The sequence below is a fragment of the Hemicordylus capensis genome, chromosome 6 (genome assembly GCF_027244095.1).
Source record: "Hemicordylus capensis ecotype Gifberg chromosome 6, rHemCap1.1.pri, whole genome shotgun sequence".
NCBI lineage: Eukaryota > Metazoa > Chordata > Lepidosauria > Squamata > Cordylidae > Hemicordylus > Hemicordylus capensis.
In genome coordinates, this window is record NC_069662.1 from 50,074,688 (window position 1) to 50,100,824 (window position 26,137).

At 44.1% G+C, this 26,137-nt stretch overlaps 1 protein-coding gene across 2 annotated transcripts in view; it reads left to right on the top strand.

Annotated features, from left to right (window-relative positions):
• Window positions 1-26,137, top strand: part of SLC4A1 (solute carrier family 4 member 1 (Diego blood group)) — a 90,857-nt gene that overhangs the window by 44,147 nt on the left and 20,573 nt on the right. For both annotated transcript variants that reach the window (XM_053262395.1, XM_053262394.1), the window contains 8 exons: window positions 156-294; window positions 3,419-3,500; window positions 7,032-7,216; window positions 9,867-10,059; window positions 11,053-11,271; window positions 14,180-14,328; window positions 15,486-15,680; window positions 25,821-25,997. In XM_053262395.1, the coding sequence (XP_053118370.1) occupies window positions 156-294; window positions 3,419-3,500; window positions 7,032-7,216; window positions 9,867-10,059; window positions 11,053-11,271; window positions 14,180-14,328; window positions 15,486-15,680; window positions 25,821-25,997 (1,339 nt within the window). The remainder of the gene's footprint in view (window positions 1-155; window positions 295-3,418; window positions 3,501-7,031; window positions 7,217-9,866; window positions 10,060-11,052; window positions 11,272-14,179; window positions 14,329-15,485; window positions 15,681-25,820; window positions 25,998-26,137) is intronic.

Here is a 26,137-nt window from a genome sequence, read left to right on the forward strand (position 1 = left end):
TCAGCTGTCTGTGAATGAAACCAGTGATAAAGTATTTATTAATATCAATTATTCACTGGATGTTTTCTTATCCTGAAGTCCTAGAGATGAAATGAAACCTTTATCCAACCCCGCTCCCACTTCATTTGTTTCTATTTCTTTCACTCTTTGTCCAGTCACGCTGATGAGTACACTGTACAAGACAGTTTTCATCCTGCAGAACTGCAACAACCTGTTGCCAAAGGCATCACACAACCACTTTTGCAAAAACATAAACCAATCGAGATGAAGACTTTGCCCTCTGGCTCTGAACAGGTAAGGCAGCCTTGGATAGTTGGATTTTGGAGATGGAGGGTTCTCGTCTTGGAGATTCTGTGTCAGGAACTCTGGGACTTCTGCCAGGAACCCTAGGGCCAGAGGTTGGAACCAGAAGGGAATAGAAGTTGCAGAAGTAGCCATTGTAGGTAGCAGGCAGAATAAAGTTTTTGGATCTGCCAGGCCTGGTGCAAATACTAGAAGTCTGGGTTTATGCCCTTGCCTGCTCAGAAGTAGTTATCTATCACCTGCTGTATTTCAGGTGTTGGCTCAAGCCTTTGCTCTGACTCCAGCTACTCTCAAGCTTCAGCCGCCAGCTCTAGCAGCTGAGTTCATCCACAGCCCCTGCCTATATAGGTTGCATTCATGAAAACACAAGCAAACACAGAGGCAGAGCCACCATTGAGTGGTTGGGTTCAAATAACCTGGCCACGAGCCACAGAAGGGCTGTGCAAGCCCTCCAGAGAGTGAGAAGAAGGGAAATAAATGCACCCAGCCAGCAAATGCTGGCTGAGAATGAGCTCTGGAGAACTTGTGCAGGCCCTCCAACAGTCAGACCACGCCCATGTGCACGTGATGTCATGCACAATGGGTGTCACTGGTGTGCACAGGCAGCAGTGCCACCAGGGATGGGGCAGAACCCAGGCCTGTGTTCCCTGGCTCCTCCACTGAGCAGACACATTAAATATTACACAAAGAGTGCATATCATTTGCATGTTTTAAGAATAGGTGGGCATGCACCTTGTCCCCCCAGGAGGATTACATACAGTCACTGGGATAATGTGGAGATATCTGTTAGACATAGCAGCTTTCAGATTTGAAGGACAAATTCCAGGTCTTAAGGCAAAGTTCAATACATCGAGGTTGATGCAGATCTGTGACGAGGAACATCATCAATATTTATCTTACTTCTTTATTTACGAAATGTAGATACAGTACCTGCATTAAAATTTAAGGTGGTTTGTGATTTAAGATTAAATCAACAACTACACATACATACAATAAAACAAAGGTCTCAGGCTAGTGCTGGTCCCTATAGCAGCTGGCGTCATGAGCTCACCTGGCTTGGGCTCTCTTCTTCTTCTTCTTTCCTGCTTAAGCCCCAGGTAGATGAAGGAAGGGTGGCTGAGGCAACAGTTCTCTGAGGCCAGAGCTGGTCCATTCAGGAGCTGATGCTCTGAGCTCCTTGAGCCTGGGCTCTCTTCATTTTCCTTCCTGCTTTTTCCTTCCTCTCAAGGCATGCAGATCTTGGGTATGATGCCCGTTGTGATGTCCTCTGTGGATGTCCCAGCGTCCTCTCTGCATGTCCCTCTGCCTAAACAGGGAAGGTGAGGAAAGGGCTGTCCCAGTCAATGGCAATGGTGATAGTGTTCCCTTATTGCTCAAGTCAAGAAAACAAGCCTGACCTGGAAACTAAGTTAGGTCTATCTAATGTACTTAGCAGTTCCCTTTACTGACCAGAGCTTGGTAGGTGTGCCTGACCCCATTTCTGCCTAACAATAGTCTTGTTCAGACACTGGGCCAGTGTGATAATACTGTCCCTGCCCATTCGGAAAGTGACGCACCAAGCATGCGCCCATCGAGACACCCTCTATGGAGGTCCTGAAGTTCTCCTTGCACATACTTTCATCCTGTGTGAGGGGCTATTCATCTGAATGTCTCCTTTATATGTGCTCCAAATACTTGTTTAAAACGGTATTTGGAGTGCATGTAGAGGGGCCATTCGGATGAACAGCCCCACTCTTACAATAAAGGGGTTCTGGGATTGCAGTCACCCCATCCAGTGTGGACCAGTGAAGGTCCTCTTCCAGATTCAGTGTATCCAAGTCTTGGCTGGAGGGAGAGGAAAGCATCACATACTTGTAGATTCTATCCCTCCCTGGAACTTCTTAATAATTAAAAATTGCAACTAGATATCAGAGCTGTGGGTGGGAGCTGTGAGTGGAGCTGTAGGAACTAGTCTTGGAGGTTGTGCTCTCCAGTGTAAGGTTCTTGAGATCAGTGGCCTGGCCTGGCCTGGCCTAGAGCGGCTGTAGAAGATGGAGTGCCTCAAGCAGAATGTTGATGAGGCAAGTATTTATACCAGGCTGGCTAATCCCAGAGGTTTCATGATGCCAGCCAACTGCAGAGGTTGATATTGCATACCCCTACTCTTGTTGACATCTGAATGCAGATAATAGTCCACTCTCCATTCATAAATCAATAGCTTTTTATGACACCATAAGAAACTGGTGATCTCTCCTCCAAAGGAAACAGAGAAAGTAATCCTAAACAGGTTTATTCAGAGGGCTGAATCAGACAATACACCCACTTGCCCTCAGTTTCGAGCACTGCATGGAGGAAAGTGTGAGTGCACCTGCTCTCCTTGCCCACCTGGTTCAATGGCTCTGCCGCTACCATCCCCATGGGGGTGGTATGCAATGGTCTATTAGTTAGCAATGCAGTGACCATTAGTTAGCCATGATAGTTAAGGTTGGGCCTACACATATAGGGATTTACATCCATAGGCCATCTATGTACATTTAGTTCATGTGCAGATGTGGAACTGGAGCCAGCATGCCAAGTGGACAAGGAGAGGAGGCAATGCTCATGCTCCTCTCTACACGATGGACTAAATTCATGGATGGGGGAGAATTGTCTGATCTGACCTAGTAGTCAGCCACACTGAGTACAGTGGGATTTACTCCCTAGTATTTAAGACTACAGGCCTGCTTTTTATGTTGTAACAACAACAACAATTTTATTTATGTAACGACATCATAGCAATTTTTCTCTGGTCAGTTTTGTAAAGACTGCCATTTTAAAGAAAGGGACTGTACCCACATATGATAAGATATGAACTGTATTTCTATTCAAATTGTCAATTCTATTTTTTTTTAATGTAGGTTTTTTATTTGGGGGTGGTTGTGTTTTTTTTTTTGTAACAAGCTGAAGCAAGTCTTAAAATATTTGTTTTGAGCTTGATATGAACTCATGAGGAACAAGCAACTGAACATTCCAATTCTGGTATTAACTTTTTTTAAAGCCTTATTTCTCAGAGTCCCCATTATGAGGGCAAAAGAAGCAGAGCACAAATTGTGGCATTACCTTGGGGACCAACCTCCTGTTTTTCCTTTTCTTGCAGGAAGAGTCAAGGGGTGGCAATTACAGGCAGCAACTTTTAGAGAAGGTCCCACCTGATTCAGAAGCCACTTTGGTCCTGGTTGGTATGTATCTTATAATGTGTGATTGTAAAAGGGGTTCTGTAATGGGAGGGATGGGGAGGATCCATGGCTCAGTGGACCTGTTTTGCATGCTCAAGGGCCAATCTCTGGCATCTTCAGTTGAAGGATCCAAGGTAGCAGGAACAGGGAAGGCCTCTGACTTGAGGCCCTAGAGAGCTGCTGCTAGTTGAAGTAGATAGTGCTAAGTAAGAACCAGTGGTATGAGGTCCAAACTGCACATGACTAAATACAGCTCTGCCCTTTAATGTGTGTGATTTTAATTTCTGTATAATAGCAGTTTTGGGGGCCTGATCTTATTTGGGACTATGGTGCAAGAAGAAAGCTTTAACCTTCTCCCACTGTACTGTGGTCGCAACAAAAATGCTCCCCGCAAGCTGATATTTGCTGTGGGAGGGAAGCTGCCATTGACACCAATGGCAACAATGGCAGCATTGACACCAGTTGACACCATTGACACCAGTGGCAGTTTCCCTCCTGTATCAAATAGCAGTTTTGGAGAGAGTGATTTTAATTGGGACTGCAGTGTGGTAGGAACCTTGGGGTTCTTCCAGTTGGCAATACAATGTGGACTCTACAAAGCTTTTGCTCATGTTCCAAGCATGATTTTGCTTCCCATACAGACACTACTACCAGCTTCCACACTCTTCCACACTTCTCACTAGTGTGATATTACACATGCTGAGCAGGGACCTCACACAATTTCCACAGTTTGACCTGCTGGCCAGCTCTTGTGTTCTGAGAAGAACTCATCCCTTTCCCCAGTCACTACAAAAGTAGTGGGTGGGTTCTTCAAGAGCTGACCAGCAGGTGGAGTTGCAAAAATTGCATGAGGTCCCTGCTTGGCAGGTAGACACAGTATAGATAGAGAATAAGATTGCACTAGGAAGTAACCTGCGCTACACTGATGACACCACTCTGATAGCTGAGAATGTGGATGATCTGCAAGCTCTAGTAATGAAAGCCAAGGAGCACAGTGAAAAAATGGCACTACGACTAAATGTAAAGAAGACTAAACTAATCACAATGGGTACAGAAACCAGCCTCAGAATTGATAATGAAGACACTGAAGTGGATAGCTTCTTGTTCTCGGGTCATCAGATATTGAGGGGATTCTTCAAATGTGTGTTCCTGGGAAATGTTCATGTGAGACATGACTTCAGATTGGGTGAGGCCAGCTTTATAGAAAGCTACTCCCCTACTTGCCTGTGCTGAGTAAAAATAATCAGGAAGATCAACTTTTGTAACCTGGAAGAGAGCTGATTCCACACACACCCCTCCCGCCACAGGCTGTCAGTCTGCTATAAACCATGGATGTTTGGGCTTGCAGGTTAATAAAAAGACGTTGTGAACATCTGTTGTGTTGTCGATGCTAAAAAGGGTTGCCAGCTTTTAACTACCTCCTTTCCTGTATCTCTGACAGTAGCCTGATGTGCAGGCAGTTATGCTTATCTCCATGCCATGATAAGTCACTTGCTGCTTCCTGCATGCCAAGCAGGAAGCTAAAGGCACAGGAGCAGGCCAGGCCATGTTTCTCTGACCTGTTGCTAGTTCTAATGTCCAAGGCTGAGTGCAGCCCACATCAAGATGTACTGTGCTTCCTAGCTGCTTACTACTACTAGTGACCCACTGAACTTCAAGTGTGTGCCACTATTGAATGACAATCTAAGGATGAGGACGGCAGGATTGGGTGTAGAAAGTGAGGAGTTGTGCCTGAACAGAGGCCTACATGAGTGTGTAAACACAAGCTCATGAGGTGTGGAGAGAAACAAGAGGCAGTATGAAAGCAGAGTTACCTGTTACTCAGGCTTCACCCATAATGTTTTATAGAGATTCAGGGTCAGCACTCAGCTCTCAAGGGCAGAGTAAATCTAGAAACCTCAGAAAAAATAGTGTCATGCAAGCTATGTCTGTGCCTCAGGATATGGGGATCTGAGTTCAAGACAGACTGACAGTAGCAAAATTCATGTTAGGATGTGAAACCAAGGTTGCCTCAGTTAAGGCTTGCTTCAGAAATCCTCAGATACTGACAAGGAATACTGGCTTAAATACTGCACAGCACCCCACTAATCCAAGAGAGAAGCTGGTCCCTGTCCTTCTCCAAAGCCCATCCTTGCTGCTACTGAGTGTGGAGGAACTTTGTAGCACCTAAGGATTGCATCATCACTGCAGTGACAGTGCTCCCATTGGAAATCATGGAAGCATTGTCGCTGCAGCGATGATGCAGTCCATAGATGCCACAGAGCCCTTCCACATTTGATAGCAGTACGGATGGGCTTGGGAGGAAAATGGAAGCAGCAGGCATGCCCCACTCTTGGATGGGTGGGGCACTGCACAGCAGTGGTCCCTCTAATTTTCTTCATCTCTGTGCAGAATGAGTTTTGTTCTGGGCGGCAGCACCAAGGCACCATGTGCGCACGTGCATTCAGAGTGGGGCCTTCCTAATTCAACCTGAGCGGGATCTAAAATTAACTGAGTGAACATCAGAAAACTTGTGAGTGCACACACATGCTCATGCCTTAGAGGGAACAGTGCTGCACAGTATGTAAGCCACTGAACTGGGTCTCAGGGCCTTCTTTTCACTCCTCAGTTGTTTATGACCGTGCCAATCTCTTTAATCAGAGGAGACTGGAAAAAAGAAATTCTCTGTTCCCACTCCATCTTTCTCCTTTCCTTTTCTCTGTCCTTTTGAAAGAAACTTAAAGTTACAAAAAGTTTAAGTAGATTTAAAATGTCTATGCAGGGGAGGGGCAGCCTGAGACATTTTGTTGCTTGAGACACAAATCCAAAAGGTGCTCCCTGCTGCTGCTATAAGTATAAAAATAAAATTTAAAAACTAGCTGTTTGCTACCCACTTGCCCCAGATCTGTTGCCTCGCCCTGTGTATTGGGAGAACCAGTCTGCCTAGGTCACTAATGTGATATATAATCCATTCCTTCTACCTGATGGCACAGTGGGGAAGTAACTTGCCTAGGATAGGAAGCAAGAAGTTGTTGATTCGAATCCCTGCTGGTATGTTTCCCAGACTATGGGAACCACCTACATCGGGAAGCAGCAATATAGGAAGATGCTGAAAGGCATCACCTCATAATGCGCAGGAGATGGCAGTGGTAAACCCCTCCTGTATTCTACCAACCACATGGCTCTGTGGTCGCCAGGAGTCGACACTGACTCAACAGCACTACTTTACTTTTCTTTTCTACAAGGTACATGCTGGTCTACCTGGGATGGGAAGGGGAATTTGCTGGTTCTTGCATATCTTGTGCATTTTGGCAGGGGCAGCTATGCTTGTCCCTAGCATAAACACTGCTTTGCTTCTCTATCTTGCTTGTCCAAAACTTAATTGCTCACTTCTCTATCTCTCATTTTCTTCCCTCGTTCCCTTTCTCTTCCATCCCTTTGTCTCTGCTTGGATCTCTCCCACTCTGGCCTATGATCTACATCTCTCTCTCTCTCTCTCTCTTTCTGTGCCAAGGCCCCTAAATGACACCCCATACCCATCCATCCTCCCTTCAGGCCGTGCCGCATTCCTGACCTGCCCTACTCTGGCCTTTGTACGCTTGAAGGAGGCTGTGGAACTGAACTATGTCCTGGAGGCCTCTGTGCCCATGAGGTTCCTTGTTGTGGTGCTGGGCCCAGAGCTTCCGCATGTCAACTACCATGAGATTGGGAAAGCCATCTCAATCATGATGTCTGAAAGGGTAAGTTGGAACCTCTGTGAGCCTAATTAGGTGGAGACCTAGTGTTTATGGATTTATAATATTAATAATTTGAGCATTTCCACCCATTCACTCTGTTACTGGAGCTTTTTCTTTTAAAAAAATATGCTAAGCTGGATTCGATTCATATTCACTCATTCACCTCTACTCCTTCACATAGCCTTCAATACTTCACAGATGAAAACAGGTACACTTATCTCTTTGTAGTATAACACCAGGAATCACTGTGGAGTTCAGCACTCATACTCTATTACATATGCTTTGATGCCTGTCTTATATGGTACTAATCCAGTCTTCTTCTTTTTCCTTTTTAAAATGTAATATTTTATTGTTATTGCTAATATCCACTTACTACAATAAACTTTCATATACCCAGATACAGAAACACATCACACAAATATTACATCAAATGATATCGATCTTTGAGTTTAATTCTAATCCTATTTATATTATTCATGTAATAAATAAAACAATTTCTACCTCATTCCAATCTTCATAAAAGTTTATATATAGCTATAAGAGAAACACATACACACAAAACTCTGTATTTCCTGCATAGCACTGATGTGAGACTACATCTGAGACTACATGTGAGCACTATAAGATATTCCTCTCAGGGAATGGGACTGCTCTAGGAAGAACATTTGCCTGCTTGTATGCAGAAGGTTCCAAGTTCCTTCCCTGGCATCTCCAAGATAGGGCTGAGAGACACCCCTGCCTGCAACCTTGGAAAAGCCGTTGGCAGTCTGTGTAGACATTACTGACCTGGATGGACCTATGGTCCAACTCAGTATATGGCAACTTCCTATGTTCCCATGATGCCTTCTATATTTCCATTTTGGTAGCTCATCTTACATTAGCTTCTAAAACAAAAGAGTTAGTAAATGAACAACAGCCATTTCGTTTTAATGTATTTATTCTTCATATATACCTTTCTTTTTCAGCCCCCTGGGGACTGAAGACTTTAAATGTAAAAATGTTTTAATATTACAGTTAATCTGTTTGTCCATATGATAAAACAGCTGCAGCAAACACTTTTAGTAACATTTTATAGCTAGATAAACAGTTATGGAGGAAGATTTAAAAGGAAGCTAGTAAACATGTGTGCACACACTAAAATGTTTTTAAAGACATCCTCCAAAATTTTCCCAATTGGCAAATGACAGTGATGTAAGAACATAAAAATATAATCCAGCCCTGCTGGATCATGCCCAAGGTTCATCTATTCTAGCATCCTGTTTCGCACAGTGGCCCACCAGATAACTAGGGATAGCTATGAGAAAAATTGTCCTAGGTAAGTTGGAGCAGATGCCTTCATTATCAGAAGCATTTTCTTTTAACATTTATTTTAATCTGAATTTGCACATACCCATTTTTTTAAAAAAAGTTCTGAACTAAATGAGTTCTGAACCCCTAAAATCCAGAGATTTGCACATATCTACCAATTCACTAGAGCTCATGGGCGTAGCATCCGTTGGACAAGCAGGGACAAATGTCCCTGGTCCTAGAAGGTCAAGGGGCCCCCCATGGGGCCCCCAAGCAAACCACCCTGCCGCCCCTGCCTTTGTCCCATCGCCCCTGCTCTTGCCCCGCTGCCGCTTCTTATATTTGCCCCTGTGTGGTGGCAGTGGCGGGTGCTGTGGCTACACCAGGCCTCTTCAGCTAGCCAGCATGCCTCTCTCTCACTGGCCAGCCGAACTGCACGCCTGTGCAGTTCGACTATGGAAGTTGCATGCCTGTGATGTCACAGGCATGTGACTTTCATAGTTGAACTGCGCAGGTGCACAGTTTGGCCGGCCGGTTGTCAAGAGAGGCATGCTGGCCTGCCAGAGAGGCCAGGCCCAGCCGCTGCGCTCGCCACCATCACGGGTCCAAAGATAAGAAGTGGCAGCAGGGCAAGGGCAGCGGTGGTACTGGGGCAGAGGCCTTGGCAGGGGAGAGAGGTTTGTTGTCCTGCTCCTTGCATCTGACATAGCAATAGCAATAGCACTTACATTTATATACCGCTTTATAGCCGGAGCTCTCTAAGCGGTTTACAATGATTTAGCATATTGCCCCCAACATTCTGGGTACTCATTTTACCGACCTCGGAAGGATGGAAGGCTGAGTCAACCTTGAGCCCCTGGTCAGGATCGAACTTGTAACCTTCTGGTTACAGGGCGGCAGTTTTACCACTGCGCCACCAGGGGCTCATCAGATGCAGCGGGCGTGGCTTGGGGAGTACTTGTGCATCACACTTACGATAGGGGGGGCCCTACAAAGATCTTGTCCCTGGGCCCCCAGGGGCCTTGCTAGGCCTCTGCTAGAGCTGCTCTTGCTGTAGTTGACAGAAGTGCTCTGGAAATAGTGCATACTTTCATTGCCTGTACACTTTTAACTTCTCAGTTAGAATGGGAATGATGGTGTATTTAACAGGTGTTTTAAAAGTGAACTATGTATGTGAATGTGACCATGGGGCAGGAGTTATATCAGGATAGCATACTTCATCATCCCAGGTTTTAGCACTAAAAGTGCAAGCAAATAGTGCAAAAACATCTTGCGAAAATGCACCCCAGATGCTGCTTCTCCTGTGAAACCCAAAAGGCAATACTGCCTCTCCAAGACTTCATGCTTTTCCTTCTTCCCCGGGTAGGTGTTCCGCAATGACTCCTACTTGGCACAGAATCGGGAAGACCTGGTAAAGAGCCTGGGAGAGTTCCTAGACTGTTGCATTGTCCTCCCACCCTATGATACTGAAAATGAAACACTTCTCAAGGATTTGTTGGCAGTGCAGAAGGAGATGTTACGGAAGAGGTACCTGCCAGCAGAGAAGGAGCAACAGAAAGGTATGGTATGGCTCAGTGCAGGAAGATCATTAAGTTTCTACAAGATCTTCCTGCACTTCGAGGGCTGGAAAGGCGCAATGGATAATTTATTTAAAGAAGGGTGGTTGTTAATTTGAAACCTGCTGCCTAGAAGGCATATCACCTGGCCTGGCAACTCAGCCCTCTAATTCCAGATGTGTAAGGATAACTTATGTTTACCCAGCACACAGTAAAGGAAGGCAGGGCTCTGTGGCCATACCACACAACTTCAGACATTGGTATTGGCTGTGGGATTCAGCATAATGGGTAAGGTCACTGCCTTTTGTAACTTGTTAAGCTTCTAAGAGTGTTTCAGATTCCTTTGATATTATGTACGTTTAATTCCGTATGCAGAGTGGCACTAACGCCATGACAAGGAATATCTGGCAATGTCTCAGAAGTTAAACAATGGTGGAAGTCAGAGAATGGAATTGCCAGTAGTCAGAGAATGAAACTTCAGTACCTCGCATGACTTTTTCCATGGTCAATATTTTGCAGCACATATTTATGCAAAACAGACAAATGCAAATAATTTGCATAATTTAGAATGGTTGCAGAATTTGGGTGACTTTAGCACAGATTTTTTTAATGCAGAGCAGACACAGCCTTGATTGATGGACACTCTGCACATGTACAATGGCAGTCACCTCTTCATGCTTACTTCCTGTATTCTGAGGCTGAGGCTCAGAATGAGTTCTGGTGCTGAGCCCTGGCTGAACTCAGCCAGCCCCTCTAATTACTGTAGCCATATTCCCTTATTTTCAAGAACATTTTTCACCTGCAAACAAAACCAGTTCCAGAGAACCAAACCAATTCCAGTGAGCTCCGTGTAATAGAACAATTTTTCTGAAATTATACAGCCAAAAGCCCTATAAAGGTCCTCCCACCTTTGAAGACCATTGTCTTAGTGACAATTATCCCTTCTTATTCCCACATCCAACTTTGTCACTGACAATGTCCTTCTGTTTCATGCAGAGGAAGAAGTGAAAGTAGAGGTTCGCAAACCAGACGACCATGATGACCCTTTATGCAGGACCCGTAAGCCCTTTGGGGGGCTGGTGAGAGACATAAAACGGCGGTACCCCAAATATCTCAGTGACATCAAGGATGCCTGCAATCCCCAGGCTCTGGCTGCGGTCATCTTCATCTACTTTGCTGCCCTTTCTCCTGCCATCACCTTTGGGGGCTTTCTGGGTAAGAGAGTTGGGATTACAAGCTGCACATTGACAAATCAGCATAAACTGGTCATCAATGGGTGGGCCAAAACTACTATGAAATGCAGAAATGTTGGAATCTCTGGGGTTACCGACAGCTCAGCACTCCTTCCCCTCTCGTATCTCTCTGCTGGACTAGTCAGGAAAGGCTGAGCAGAAGTACGGTGGTATATATCCCCAACAGGGTCTTATAGACTGGCTCATTTTTTCTCTCTGCACCCTGCCCACATATAGGAGGGACTGGACACACAAGCAAGAGCCAGAAAATTGCACAGAGAAACTATAGAAAGAGATTGCTTACGTGTTCTGCTTGCTTTTCCTTTCCTTTACTTTCATCTTTTTATTTGTTTATAGAAAATGTTATACTGCTTTTCCATTCAGTTGTGCTCAAAGTAGTTGACATTAAAAACAATCCATAGACAGCAATTTAAATCTTAAAAACATCTGTTCAACTTTTGGATCTGTTCAACACAGAGATTTCTGTGGTATTCCAAATTCCCACTATCTCAGATGTATTTAGTGACATTTATTGATTTGCGGCTGGATTCAGGAAGGTTTTTTTTTTACTCAAATAAAGGCAAACTTTCATGCATATAGAGATCTTCCAGACAGAAGTCTGGAGTACTTGCTGCTATGTCTGTCATGGTCAAAAACAAACTGGGGGAGATTAAACCCCCAACTGTGCAACGATATAAAACATTTGAGTTTAGAAACAAGCAATTCTCCCTATAATGCATCATTTGCTTGCTTTACAGAATTTTTGGTTGTCTTGTATAATGAGGTTAGAGACAGACTATTTCAGAGAGTGGAAAGTGATTTGAAAGAAGTGTAAGCACTCTCTCTACTTCCCTAAGCCACAAGAAGTTCCAAGGGAACCATTAACTGGGTTTGGCTTCCTTTCAAGGAATTAAAGCATGGGAGGCATTGGAGGTTTTTGTGCTTTATTTACAAATATACAAGTAAAACATAAGTGGAGGCAAGCAGAATGTGTGCTCCTACCAGACAGCAGATAGTATCATTGAATGTTGGAGTTTGAATCGAGTCATGGACTAAGACGTCCATGGTAGCTCCCTTCTAACCCTGCTCAGTGCAAGAATCTGCAGATCTCCAAATAATAATAAACTATGCAATGTTCAAAGCTTTTGTGCAAGTTCCAAGTGCAATTTTACTCCCAACATGCTGTTGTTCTGCAGGCTCCATATTAATTCTTAGCACAATCTTATACCCTGTACACACATTGAACAGGGACCTCACAAATATTTTCACTGTGTCTTCTGCTTGGTGGACCCTAGGCTGCCGATCACAGAAGCACCTGCCATCACATTTATGGTGGTTGACTCTTCAGATGACCGCTGTAACCATGAGCAGCCTGGGAGGGGGAGGAACTGATGTGCTGAGCGAGGCAGGATTTCTGCACCTGCTTTTGATAGCTGTACATAAGTTGCCAGGAGTCAACACCGACTCGATGGCACACTTTACCTTTCTACATAAGTACAGCTTTTTTAAAAAAGAATGTTTGTATGGGGCTAATTATTTTGCTAAGAACAGATCAGCATGATTTTTAAACCTACTGCTTGTGTAGTGTGCCCATTTATCCCTCTTCATCTTTGATCAGCGGGTTTTTGTATTGTTTTTTAAAAATGGGTTATGAGAAGCAACAATTGGACAAAGGAAATAGGTCTGCATCACAGGAAGTGAAACCTCTCTTAAAAACCATCATCTGTCTCCAGCCACAAGACTTTTCAGCTCTAAAATTCTGAACACTGCTATCAACTTGCTGTTTGGATTTCTGAGTTACATAGAGCAGGAGTTCCCAAAAGTGGGTACTAGTATCCCTAGGGGCACTTGAAGGGATCCCAGGGGATACTCAGAGCCCTAATGCTTTCCCCTACTGAAGGAGTGCTATTTGTTCCCCATCTGAGGATCACCAGCTAACCTGACATGTCTTCAGCTATGTGTCCACTGCAGAAGGGGAGGGAGGAGGGTGAAGCCCCTCCTCCTCTGCTCCTGATTCATTCATTCGATTTCTATACTGCCCTTCTAAAAATGGCTCAGGGCGGTTTACACATAGCCATTGGCTGGCTATGTGTTGAAGCTCAGCATACCTCTCCTCTCAGCCTGACTGACAGGCTTCAAAAAAGTAGCACTCACATTGAAATTAACAGGAAAACTAAACTTGTCACATTGATTTTCTTTTTTCTTTTTTAAGATGCTTTTATTAGTGTTATATATAGACACAGAAAGGTTACATCTCTGAGAATCCAACAAAACAGGTTAACATACAAGGTCTTATCCATCAGAGCCAAGACATAAGAAAAATACAGTAGTATTAATAGAAAATCTTTAACTGGGTATCAGAAGCTATCAGTAAAAGAATCTTGAACCCTAACCCTAGAGAAAAACAAAAGACAAAAAAACCCTGCCCCAACCTAGTTGATCATCCTTCTATCAGGCACTCTAAGGAGGAGAGAACCAATCCAACTATAACATACAAAATAGAAATAATGCAAGTAATTTGAGCTCAGAGACAGACATCCCCAATATTCTGTGGTGTGAACTCCACACACCAGGCTAAAAAACTATAGTTAAATTAATTTTCAATGGGAGTACTCAAGAGTAACTTAGTTTGGATGTAAGCCAGTGACTGTAGTAGCCTGTCTCATAACTTTAAATGTAAGAGTATGTGTGTGTGTGTGAGACGTAAGAGTGTGTATACACACACAGAGAGAGATATATGCACTCCTCTCCTCTCTCTCTCTCTCACCTAAGCTGAAGGTTTGTGACAGAATGGGTATACCTGCTTAAAACGCTTGGGAACCCCTGGCATAGAAGAAGGGAGGAGGGCTTTAGCTTTGTCCTTTCTTACCAATATCTGTTGTTAATTCCAGCTGACAAGACCAACAGCACGATGGGAATATCTGAACTTCTGCTCTCCACGGCAGTTCAGAGTATGGTCTTCAGCTTACTTGGAGCACAGCCTCTGCTGGTGGTTGGCTTTTCTGGCCCCCTCTTGGTCTTTGAAGAAGCCTTTTATAAGGTGGGTGCTCTGCTGTAAATCATATGCCATTAAATGATAGGCTTGTTCACATGACTAGCAATAGGCCTCCAAGCTCTAGTTTAGGAGCAGCACACACTCTCAATTTGGGATCGTCTGCAAGGAGAAAACAAGGCCTGAGGCGCCTTCTATGATCATGTGGTAGACAGCAGCTGGGCTAGAGGGCTTTCCCTCCTACCTCATTCAGCAGCTGCATACATCTGCTGGAGAGGAAGAAGCCCTCTGGCTCAGCTGATGCTTAGTAGATGGTTGCGGAAGGAGCCTATGGTCTTATTTTTCCTTTGCAGATGATAACAAATTGGGGGTGCAAGTGGCTCCCGGCCGCAGCCTTCTCCTACCCTGTTCCGGGTTGTGTGAACAAGTCTGATAGCTTGTTTACAATGCTGTGGTTGAAAAACAATTCTTCAAAGTCCATCTAGTGCAGTCCCATTTTGCAAAGCAAAACCATCTGTACTTTGCCCCCAGATAAATTTGCCCAACACAGAAAATCATCTGTCACCATAATTCATTCATTGCCACTTGATTTGGTGATGGCCATTAGCTTAGAGGCCTTTTAAAACAAGATGGACTGATTTGAAATTCATGGAGGACAATATATAAATGGTTATCCATGATATTGAATGGAACTTCAATTTTCACAAGAGTATATCTCTCATTTCTAAATACTGGGTGCTAACAATAGAAAATTGTTTCCTGCATGTGAGCTTCCTTAGGTTTCTAGCTGACCAATACTGGATTAGGCAGATTTAGCTTTGATCTAGCAAACCTATTCTTATGATGTTAAGCACCAATCAATGCTCATGCATTTTCAGGTTATTTCTCCAGCCATATGAGCTAGAAATTTGCTTCCTGTTAAAATGAGAATGCTCAGATTCTCTGGATCTTGAATTCCCCATTAGATATCAAATTATCTTCTTGCTTGCTGTAACTGGGAACCTGTGCCCCAGCTATCAGTGTGTCTGTGCAGGTTTCGCAGGAAGAGTAAGCCTGAAGATTTCAGTGTGGCTCAGAGAGCTGTTTTGTTACAGTGCGGGCACAACATTGGGATATTTCCCCTGAACAAGATGAGGGGAAGAGAAAGAATTGCCAATATTTAATGGATTTTTCCTGTGTACCCCCTTCCGCATTTCTCTTAACAGGTTTCTCAGAGTTTTGATTTTGAGTACATTGTGGGGAGAGTTTGGGTCGGCTTTTGGCTTATATTATTGGTGGTGGTGGTGGTGGCTAGTGAGGGAAGTATCCTGGTACGCTACATCTCCCGCTACACCCAGGAGATCTTCTCCTTCCTCATCTCCCTCATCTTCATCTCCGGGACTTTCGAGAAACTTTTCAAGGTAACGTGGCCTGCATATCTTCCCTAAATGCAAAGTAGTTATGATTTGGTGAGACTTTTGTCTTGTTGATGCAGCTCTGCTCTTTCTGGGACAGATTGTTATAGAGGCTATAATATAACTCTGGCAAGTATCACCGAAAATTATCTGAAATTTCTCCTTTGGAGAGAATTTCAGTTTCTACTTAGAGGATCCCTGCAAACCTTAAAATGCCAAGATAATTTTTCCAAAGTGGAAATTTCTTCACATCACCACACTAGCCTTAGGATGTGGGAGGCAGGAGTAAATGTCTGTTAAGATTCTCCTCATGCTCTGCTAGAGCACTGAACAAGATAACCACACACATGTTTATTCCCTCATGTGTAGCTTGGCTTCCTGTCAGCCAGAGGGCTGCTGGCCACTGCAATGAAGTAAATGTTGAGCCTTTGAAAATGGCCCATTTTCATTATTTTAATGTTCTCTTGGATTGTGTATGAAATGTTTGCCTTCCTGTGCTGTTTAAGTAATAGCTCTAATGTCTCTGCTGGTAAGGGAGGCTCAGGAAACTGTGTGTTATAAGGAATATGTAGCTGCTACCGCCCTGAATCTCCTTCCCTACCTCACCCAGTCATGCTTTATTAAAGAAGATGCAGGATATTTTTATTTATTTATTTATTTATTTTATTACATTTGTACACCACCCCAAACTTTCGTCTCTGGGTGGTTAACAATAGTATAAAACAAGTTAAACCTAAAACAAAAACCTAAAACAACTCAACAATTTAAAAATCAACCATGAATTAAAACCTTAAAATTTAAAGAACAGAAAAAGCTTGGGTGAAGAGGTGAGTTTTCAAATGCTTTCTAAAAATTGTCAGAGATGGGTAGGATTGTATCTCAGCAGGGAGAGCATTCCACAGTCTTGGGGCAGCAACCGAGAAAGCCCGTCCCCGTGTGGCCACCAGCTGAGCTGGCGGCAACTGGAGACGGACCTCTCTGGACAATCTCAATGGGCGGTGGGGATCATAATGAAGGAGACGTTCTCTTAGATACCCAGGGCCTAAGCCATTTAGGGCTTTATAAGTTATGACAAGCACTTTGTATTTTGCCCGGAAACCTATCGGCAGCCAGTGTAACTCTATCAACAAAGGAGTGATGCGGATATGATGTCATTAGGCTCAGTTTCACTGCCCTGCTCCATGTCCAAGCATGATGACATTATCTCACACATCATCTTTGTGTGATGATGCCATACAGGAAGCCATACAGAGGACAGCAGACATTATCCTCAAAGTTGTTAGTTATATGTAGTTATAACACGGTCAAAATTATGGGGGTGCAGAAGCAATCTTTAGTCCATCTCACAAGGTGAGGCAAAGGGATATACCCTAAAAGGAGAAGTACAATAAGATGAGGTTCAATTAACCAAAGTCAAAGAGCACACATCCTCATTCATTCATTCATTCACTCAATTAATTCCATCCATCCATCCATATGAGGGATCCACTCTTTAATCAGGAACTCCAGTCGGTGGTCTTGGCAAAACCTTCCCCCACTGATTTACACATCTGTAAAATGGGAATAAAAGCCATAAAATTTGCCATAGAGAACCAACAAGGAAAACCCATGCTTGCTATATAGAGGAATAATTAGTGGCCTTTACTGTTGGATCTGATTTCTTTCTGAAATCATAGGTACATAAGAAACTGCTTTACAGCTACTCAGATCATTGGTCCATCTAGCTCAGTATTTCCAGCACTGACTGGCAGTGGCTTCAGGGTTTCTACCAACCCTACCTGGAGATGCCAGGAAGTGAACCTTGGACTAGGGGTGTGCACGAAATGGATTTTGCATTTTGTTTTGAGCTTGAAACAAATTGCAGATAGCCAGAACATTTAATCGAAATGGAGGTCAAACCGGCTGTTTCAATGGAACAAAACCTGAAATATTTCAAGTGTTTTGGCCATAGGGAACAATGGGAAAACTCAGAACACCTCATTGTTCCCCATGGGTAGCTTCTAGGGAGACCAAAGTGGGTTGGATGGTAGGGCATTATGGGTGCTACCTACCACTCAACCCACAAAAGAAATGGGCAAGCGAGAGATTTTTAACAAATTTTTAACCATTCCACAAACCCCCATATAAGCTGCATTCACAGAGTACATGCACAAAGGTTTTGCATTACAAACTGCAAAATTGTGTAACCCTGCCTTGAAAAACACTGCATAAGCACACAGTAAAAGGGAATCTATCCCTCCCAACACAGAACACACATTTCATACACAGTCCAAAAATGGCCAAAAAATAATCACTGTCCCAGAATCCACTGGCTGCCAGCTACAGTGCATGCAGAGCAGTAACATCATTGGCAAAGGTTGCACACACAATTATGATTCCTTATGTTACTTCCTAGCATTGCAACAGCTGCCACAGCAACACCCCAAGCAGCAAGCATTGCCATAAGCTCAACTAGAGCAATTTCAGCCACATTTGGACTACCCCCAGCCAATGGGGGCACAGTTGCCCATGACAACACTTGATTTGTATGATAACAAGCCAACCAAAAGGCAAGGAGATCACCAGTTGAAGACCAGTGTCAGAAAACCAAACAGGAAGGGAAAAACAGGCCACTAAAATGGTGCTCGAAACATCCAAATAATTTGACTCGAAATGGGGTTGCTTTTTTTCAGCTTGAAACAGGCCCTTTATTGAAAGGGTGTTTTGTTTCAAGCTCAAGCCACTTGAAATGGCCAATTTCGAGTCTAAACATTTTGATGTTGAAACATTTTGCACATCCCTACCTGGGACCTTCTGCATGCAAGCATGCAGATGCTCTTCCACTAAGCTATAGTCCCTCCCATTAAGGGGAATATTTTACAGAGTTCACATGTATTTTCCCATCCAAATTCAAACCAGGGCAGACCATGCTTAGCAAAGGCGACAATTCATGCTTGCTATCACAACTTCCCCATAATCCTGCAGCTAGATTGCTACAAGATGCTCACTGGCACTGAGATAGCCATTCATTATTTCCCCGCTGGCTTGATAACAAGTTGGTCACAAGAAGCAAGGCAATCAAGACGTGGTTTCCATGGAAACTGAGGAGCAAGGAAAGACAAGAGGGAGGGATGGAAAAGATGTAGGCAGGATGGAGAGAAAAAGAGTAGAATTTATTGTAAATGGTTCAAATTACCCTCTTGGGTTTTGAGAGGTGATGGCTAAGTGCTGCTGGACAGCTGGAGAGACATGGTCTTAGGAGGCAGAGGTTTGAAGGATGAAGAGCTGAGGGGTCAGAATAGGCAGAAATATATGGGGGAGGAGAGAAGGCGGCTCAGGGCAAGAGTGTTGTGTGTTGTTCCGGAGGATGCCTGAATTTAATGTACTGATTAAAAAAGCTCGCCAAAATATTAATAGTAATAACAATAAACAACAACAACAACCATTTATACCCCATCCCTTCAGTGCACAACTGCTCAGTGAAGCTTACAACATTAATAAAATAGATACAATATGGAATAAGGTACAATATAAAATACAATATAGAATAAAAATTAAGGTTAAAAAATTAAGAGACTACACTTAAACCACAATTAAAATAACAATTTATAAAAATTGAAAATTAAAAGTTATCAATGAAAAGCTAAACCCTAAGAAACCTACCAGATAAATGCAAAGGATAAATATTTAAAAGCCTCTCTAAAAAGAAGTGTCTTCAGTTGTTTCTTAAAAATGCTGAGGGAGGGAGCACAGCAAAGGGTGCTCCAAAGTCAAGGGGCCACAACTGAAAAGGCCCTATTTCTAGTTCCAAATCAATATATTTGAATCAAATAGCTAAGTTAGGTTGCACATCTCTTAGTCTCTTTAGTCCTCAAAGTTATTCTAAGTAACGAGTGGGTGGGCAACTGTTACCATTAGATTCCCATCTTTAGGGCAGCTGCCACCCCCACCCCCCACATAGCATAATACAGTGTTTTGCAAATATGCCAGACTGTCTTGTCTGTTCCTGCATTTTGCGGAAAATTCTGGGGCATATCCTAGATTGCACAAATCATTTCAAAAGAATTGTAGATAAGCCCCTGAGTTCTTTGAACCCGTCTGCTCAATTACAGCTATACCCCTGTGGTTTTGTTTTCTTTACAAACGTACAAGCAGAGCCAGAGGGGAGGAAAGCAGATACTCTTACTACAGGCAAAAGATTTATTTTATTTTATTTTATTTTATTTTATTTTATTTTATTGATTTATATACCATTTTGTAATGGATTTATATACTAGGTGGTTTACAACCTAAAACAACATAAAATGTTAAAAGCAAGTTTAAAAACACAAAGGTTTTTAAAACAACTAAACTTTAAACAATTGATAAATTTACAAACTAATTAAAAATTTGGTTGAACAGATGTGATTTTAAGGTCTTTTTTAAAATGTCAGAGATGGGGAGGCTCTTATTTCAGCAGGGAGCACATTCCAAAGCTTTGGGCAGCCACAGAGAAGGCTTGTTCTTGAGAGGCGACCAGATGAGCCGATGGCAGCCACAGAGTGACCTCCAGTGATGTAGTTGCAAATTCAGAAGTGCAGGTGCTCTCCATGACAGCACCTGTGGCCATGCCCACCCCAACAGCCAGAGAAGCCAAGAAGAACTGTCGCTCTGTCCCTGCGCATCCCCCCTCCACTATACCCCTGCAGATACAGAAACCATGAATAATGAGGATGAGGCATTGCGGCAATGGGGAATTGGGGGTTAGGTTCCCATTCGGGGGGGGGGGAATTGCCAAAACCTATTTTCATGGGGGGGGGTGCAGGGGGAAAGCTGCCTACAATACCTAGCTGCTTCCCCTGAGTTGCTCTGTGCCCTGGAATGCCCCCAAATGGGCCAAAAACTGCTGTTTTTTTCTTTTAACAGAGCCATTTTGAAGCTCCAAAATACAAAACGGTGGCTAGAAATGACCTCCATGGTCATTTCTTGCCACCCCTGACCCATGGATATGTGAGGTCAGTGTCCCCCCCTTCCCCCCCTATATGCTGAGGTTAGGTGTCTATTACCTGGCCGTGGATACGCAAATCCGCGGAGAACGAATCCATACATATCGAGCTCCTCCGAATATGTAATATACATGCACAGATTGCTTGTACTCAAGTCAAACTATTGGCCCCTCAAATTCAGTACTATCTGCTCTGACTGACAGTGCCTCTTTTAAGATTTCAACAGTCTCAGGCCATCCCTGTTGTCTAATAACTTTTTAACTGGAAATGATGGGGATTGATCCTGGTACCTTCTGTCACTGATCTTCACTGTCACTGACCTTCTGTCACTGAGGATCAAACTGAAAAATTCCACAACTGGAACTCCTGACCTCTTCTTTCTTTTGAAAAAAGTAGTTGCACTCCCTCATTTGGATTGGGGCTATAATATATGTGGGTTAACTCTTTACTCCTGCACCAATTCCCCAATTTTATTACACATACACCAAAAGTTGCTATTAGCCACAGAAGGGAAAACTTGTCTGAAACTTTCCCCCTCATTAGCCAATAAGAGCTTCAAAGGGACAAGGGTTAGGGCCTTCTACACTAATGACACCATTCCAAATGCGCGTGTGCGCGCGCACACACACACTGTCATGACTCTGGATTGGGGGACAGAGTAGATTCAAGAAATGAGACATGGTAGGAAGATTCTACAACCCAGAGACGCTGGGCAACCCTCCACTGCCAGAAATTCCCACACCAGGAAAACCAGGGGAACCAGAGCCAGCATCCCCACCACAAGCTGAGGACATAGCTCTGCCTGCCTTCCTCCTTTAACTCAGAGGAGCTGATTGAGGATCTAGCAGTCCAAGTAGAGGTCCTCCAGAACTGCCAGATCCAGTGGTTAAAAGTGGGCAATGCCCCTTTATACAACACAGCCATCTCCAGGGAAGGGGTGGGGCTAACCCTTTACCTGGGTGGCTGCCATAAAAACCAATCAACATTCACTGGAGCAACATCCAGTGTATGTTGTTATACCCAATCCCTCTTGCATTTCTATGTGTAGGTATGTGAGGTCCTCATCCCTTTTCCTTTGGAGCTATCCAAGGTCTGCATCCCTCTCAGATTTCTGCCTTGACAGACTCTCTGGCTTGGTCTGGAATAGGGTATGTGCATACACAATGGCTTTTTGAAAAAGAAAAAGGCCTTGAGAGTTCCAGTAATAGAATCCCCATGTCTTGTGTAGTTTGGCCCTCAGTTATGGCCGTTTTTGTCAAGTATGATAGCCTTCCAAGAAACCCCAGGTTTCTCAGAAGCACAGTTAGAAACCACTGACATGTACTCTCATCTAATAACAAGGGCCTTTGCTGAGTTACTGGCATTATGGCAACAACCATCATAATACATGCAAAATCACAGATCCTAACATGAGCTCAGGCAGAAGAAACTCCGGCACAAATGCAAACTGGCAGGCACACAGGCCACCAGAAAATATCCAAAGGCTCCCTTTTCCCCCTTGAAGCTTAGCTTCAAAATGGAGCAAACAGGAAATTCCAGTCCTCAAAATAAGGATGTCATTTTGAGCTTCCAGCCTCTTCCACACTGATTTCCATCACCCCCTTTCCTACTGGCATATCTTATAAAGGGTGATTTTCAAGGATTGGATGTGCTCTGTCAGGAGACTTGGGACAAAGGGGGACTGAGGCCTGGAGAAAACCAGTTTAGGGAGGGCAGTAATGAAATGTCTTCTGTAAAATCTTGATCCTCAATAGATGGCCTCCTGGACCTCGATATCTTTCCATCCTTCTCCCAGTACCTCTCTATTGGCACTTTTCTTTGCTGCTCATGGTGACTGCTGGCACTCCAGGACAAACTAATATATTTCCTTATGATACTGTGCAAAGTGGTATAAGAGTGGTATAATCTCACCTTCAGGAGATCTAGACCAAGGCCTGGTCAACATATGCAACAAATTGAGGTAGAAATGTGGTGGTCAAATGCTAAGGTGGTAGGATGGACTGTACCACTATGGACTGCAGGAGTTCTACTTGAGTGGGGCAGGTATGTCAGGAGAAAGACACATCCAGAAACCATAAATCAGGAAGCATACCACTAGAGCAAGCTAAGCCAAAGTCACAGCAGGCAAAGGATCAGGAGCAAGAAATCAGTTAATCAGGAGCAAGCAAAATCAAGGGCACTATCAGGAGGTCAGGAGCCAAGAATCAGTCAGTCAGGAGCAAGCAAGGTCCAAGTCACAATGCACAGGAGCCAGGAATCCAAAAGAGCAGGGCACCAGAACACTCAGGTGTTTGTCATGTGAGTCCTGTGAGTCCTCAGTGTCAGTCCCAGGTACTGTGGGCTCAGGCTTGAGGTTCATGATAGCTGGTAGGGAATACCATGTTTTATATTCCACTGTGGGAAAACCTTGCTGAAAGCAAAAATTACTACATCATGGAGCAGGTCTTTCTCCCTGATGTACTATTTTATTTTTATTTGCAGGCAATGTTGTATTGTTGTATTGTAATTTTATTTACAGTCATTGACCAAACAGAGAATAAAGACTAATAAGCAATAAAATGTGTATACATATATATACAGTTTAAAATTGGGATGATGTCCCATTATACCTTTTAAAAGCAATATAACTAAACTTAGCTACAGAAATAGAAATTAAAGCATCTTTATCTGAAAGCAGATGTTTTACAAGGTTATCATCGGATTGATCTGCCAGTTTACATATTAAAGGAGCAATAAGACATTCCCTGGGATATAAATGGAGTTTACAGTGGAGAAGGATATGTGCGACAGTTTCTGTATCTCCTGACCCACAACTACAGTGTCGTTCTTCTAAAGGCACACCCTGAAAACCAATGTTTTGTTCTATGGGGGAACATTCAAAAATAGCATCCCCAACTTCAGTTTGAAGTGGTACCAGGGGCGTAGCTATAATTGAGTGAATGGGTTCAAAGAACCCAGGCACTCCAGCTCTTGGGAGCTCCCGAGCTCCACCCCTCCCTATTTTCTTCATTATCTCCCTCGCTCTGAGGGGCCGCCAGGGGAGGGCCCCCACTCCCCTAGCTACACCCCTGAGTGGTATAGTCCACTCTACCATCTCAATCTACTGTATGTGTAGAACAGGTCTTAGACTGGGACTGTACATGCAGTAGAATGAGGTGGGGAATGGACTGTACTACTTCATACTACAGGTGGATATTACTTTTGAATGCTCCTTTATTTATTTTTTTAAAAAACAAACCTCTATGAAAATAGGAAAGTACTAACTTAATGCATACAAAGCATCTGTGCACTAGTGCTTGATTACTCCCCTCACCCCCTGCCACAGCCCCCCTCACCTCAGAGATCTCTCCACCCTCACCTGAGCTGGACTCCTGCTCCTGCTCCTCCATCCCGTTGCTTCCATCCCCCTCAGCCGTCTTGGTCACTCCTCCATCCTTTTACACCCCCCTCACCACTCTTGGTCGCAGTTGCAGTGTTGCTGGCACCTGTTGGCTAAGTTGCAGCCCTCTATCCCCAGAGACCTCCCCACCCACACCTGAGTCCCACTCTTGCCTCTCCCCACAGCAGTAGCAGCAGCAGCAGCAGCAGCAGCAGCAGTGGTTGACCAGGACCTTCCTCACTGCTGCCACCACCATGGCTGCTCGTTCCCCTCAGGCTACTGACAGGCCCGTCCCCGTCCCTTGCATGCCTGCCTGTCTCCCTCCAACAATGGCCTCGGTAGCCCCAAACAACAGCAGTGGTTGACTGGGCCCTTCCTTGCTGCCAATAGGCACCGCCGTGGCCGCTCATTCTCTTCAGGCTGCTGACAGGCTCAGGCCTGTCTCTCACCCTTCCTTCTTTCTCTCCTCCCCTCCCTTCTTTTTCGCTCTTCTCCACTCACTCTTGCTGTCTTTCTCCCTCTCCCTTCTTCTTTTCTTTCTATCTTTCTTTTCCTCTTTCCCTTCCTGAGTTAACAGATCTTGTTCATCCTGTTTCCTCATCTAATTCACACAATGGCAGCCTCCTTCTCCTGAAGGGGCTCTTTCCTCCCTCATGATCCTCTCTTTGCAGACCTGGCTATCTCACTATCCTTTTATATATAGAGAGATTCCTCTCCTCTACAATCAAGAATATCTTCCTACCAGTAATAGTTGCATTCCAACTGCCCTTAACCATCAGTTTCCTCCTCCCTATCTGTATATGGAATCCCCACTGCCCAATCATCATGGTGCCACAGGCTCCTCCCTATCTGCATATTGAATCCCCACTGCCCAATCACCACAGTGCTTCTGCTTGCGAACTCTTGTGAGAGCTGCCACACACGGGATTAGCCACTGGTACGCCTTAGAGAATTATATATACAGATAGTTAAGATGAAAGGTTCAAGCTCAGCTCTTTGGCTTTTGTTCTAGTATTTTGCTTGCAAGCACTTTTTAACAAAGAGGAGCACTGAAAAATTGTACCCCCACCTGCAACCTAAAGTAGTGCAGTTCACGCTAACACTTTGGCATTCTACCACCTCAGTGCTCTGTTACCTCATTCTGCTAGATTCATAGGCCCAGCCTGAAATATCAACTCATCCACATTTAAACTAGTCAATTGTGGGGGACGCATTTTGCCTAATGCAGCTTGTAATTTTAATATGGTTGTTGTAAGGCTAGGCCAGTGATCTTCACTGTTTTTCAAGCGGGAGCCACTTTGGCAGAAAACCTTCAATTTGAGAGCCATTTCCCTCTGTGCTGACCCCTACATAGCACTGTGCTTTTCTTGGTGCATGAGAGGCCTTTAAGGGAGATGGTTGGAGCCCTCTCTTAAGAGATCTATGGTGAAAACCCTGGGAAGGACTACAGTTCCCAGCACTCTGTGCATGCTTCCAAGATGATGTAGGGGCTCAAGAGGGCTCCATTTCCCTTAAAGGAGCCTTCCTTCCTGGCGCTGGACAATGTGCAGCACTGCACAGTGAGAATACTAATCTTCACATGGTGCCAGGGGGATTGAATATTCAGCTTCAGTTGAAGCTTAACACTGGCCCAATAAACAATTAGTTAGGGGGGTGCACTTAGGGTTGGTGGGGCCACCACTCTCTCCTGGGCCTTACAATGAAGAACGATGGGCAAGGCTATTTTGATTATTATGCTATCTAGTGAGCCCATCCTACTTTCCTTTCTGCTCCATTTTCTAACCCTATAGTTCTGTCTTGCAGATTTTTGAGAATCATCCTCTGCAGTCTTATTATAATAAGAGCAGTTGCTCCCTAGCTGGAGATACAGAGAGAGCTCAACCAAATATTGCGTTGCTTTCCCTCCTCCTCATGATGGGAACATTTTTCCTCGCTTTCTTCTTGCGCAAGTTTAAGAACAGCAGCTTCTTTCCTGGCAAGGTAATTATACATAGTGTTTAGGTGAAACAGGACCTCTGCATGTTCGTGATAGTGGGTGGGAACTCTTAGAAGGAGGTGCTTTAGTCTGTGCCTCCACACATGCATCTATTTTAGTGTGATAATGGCCAACCTGTATCTAT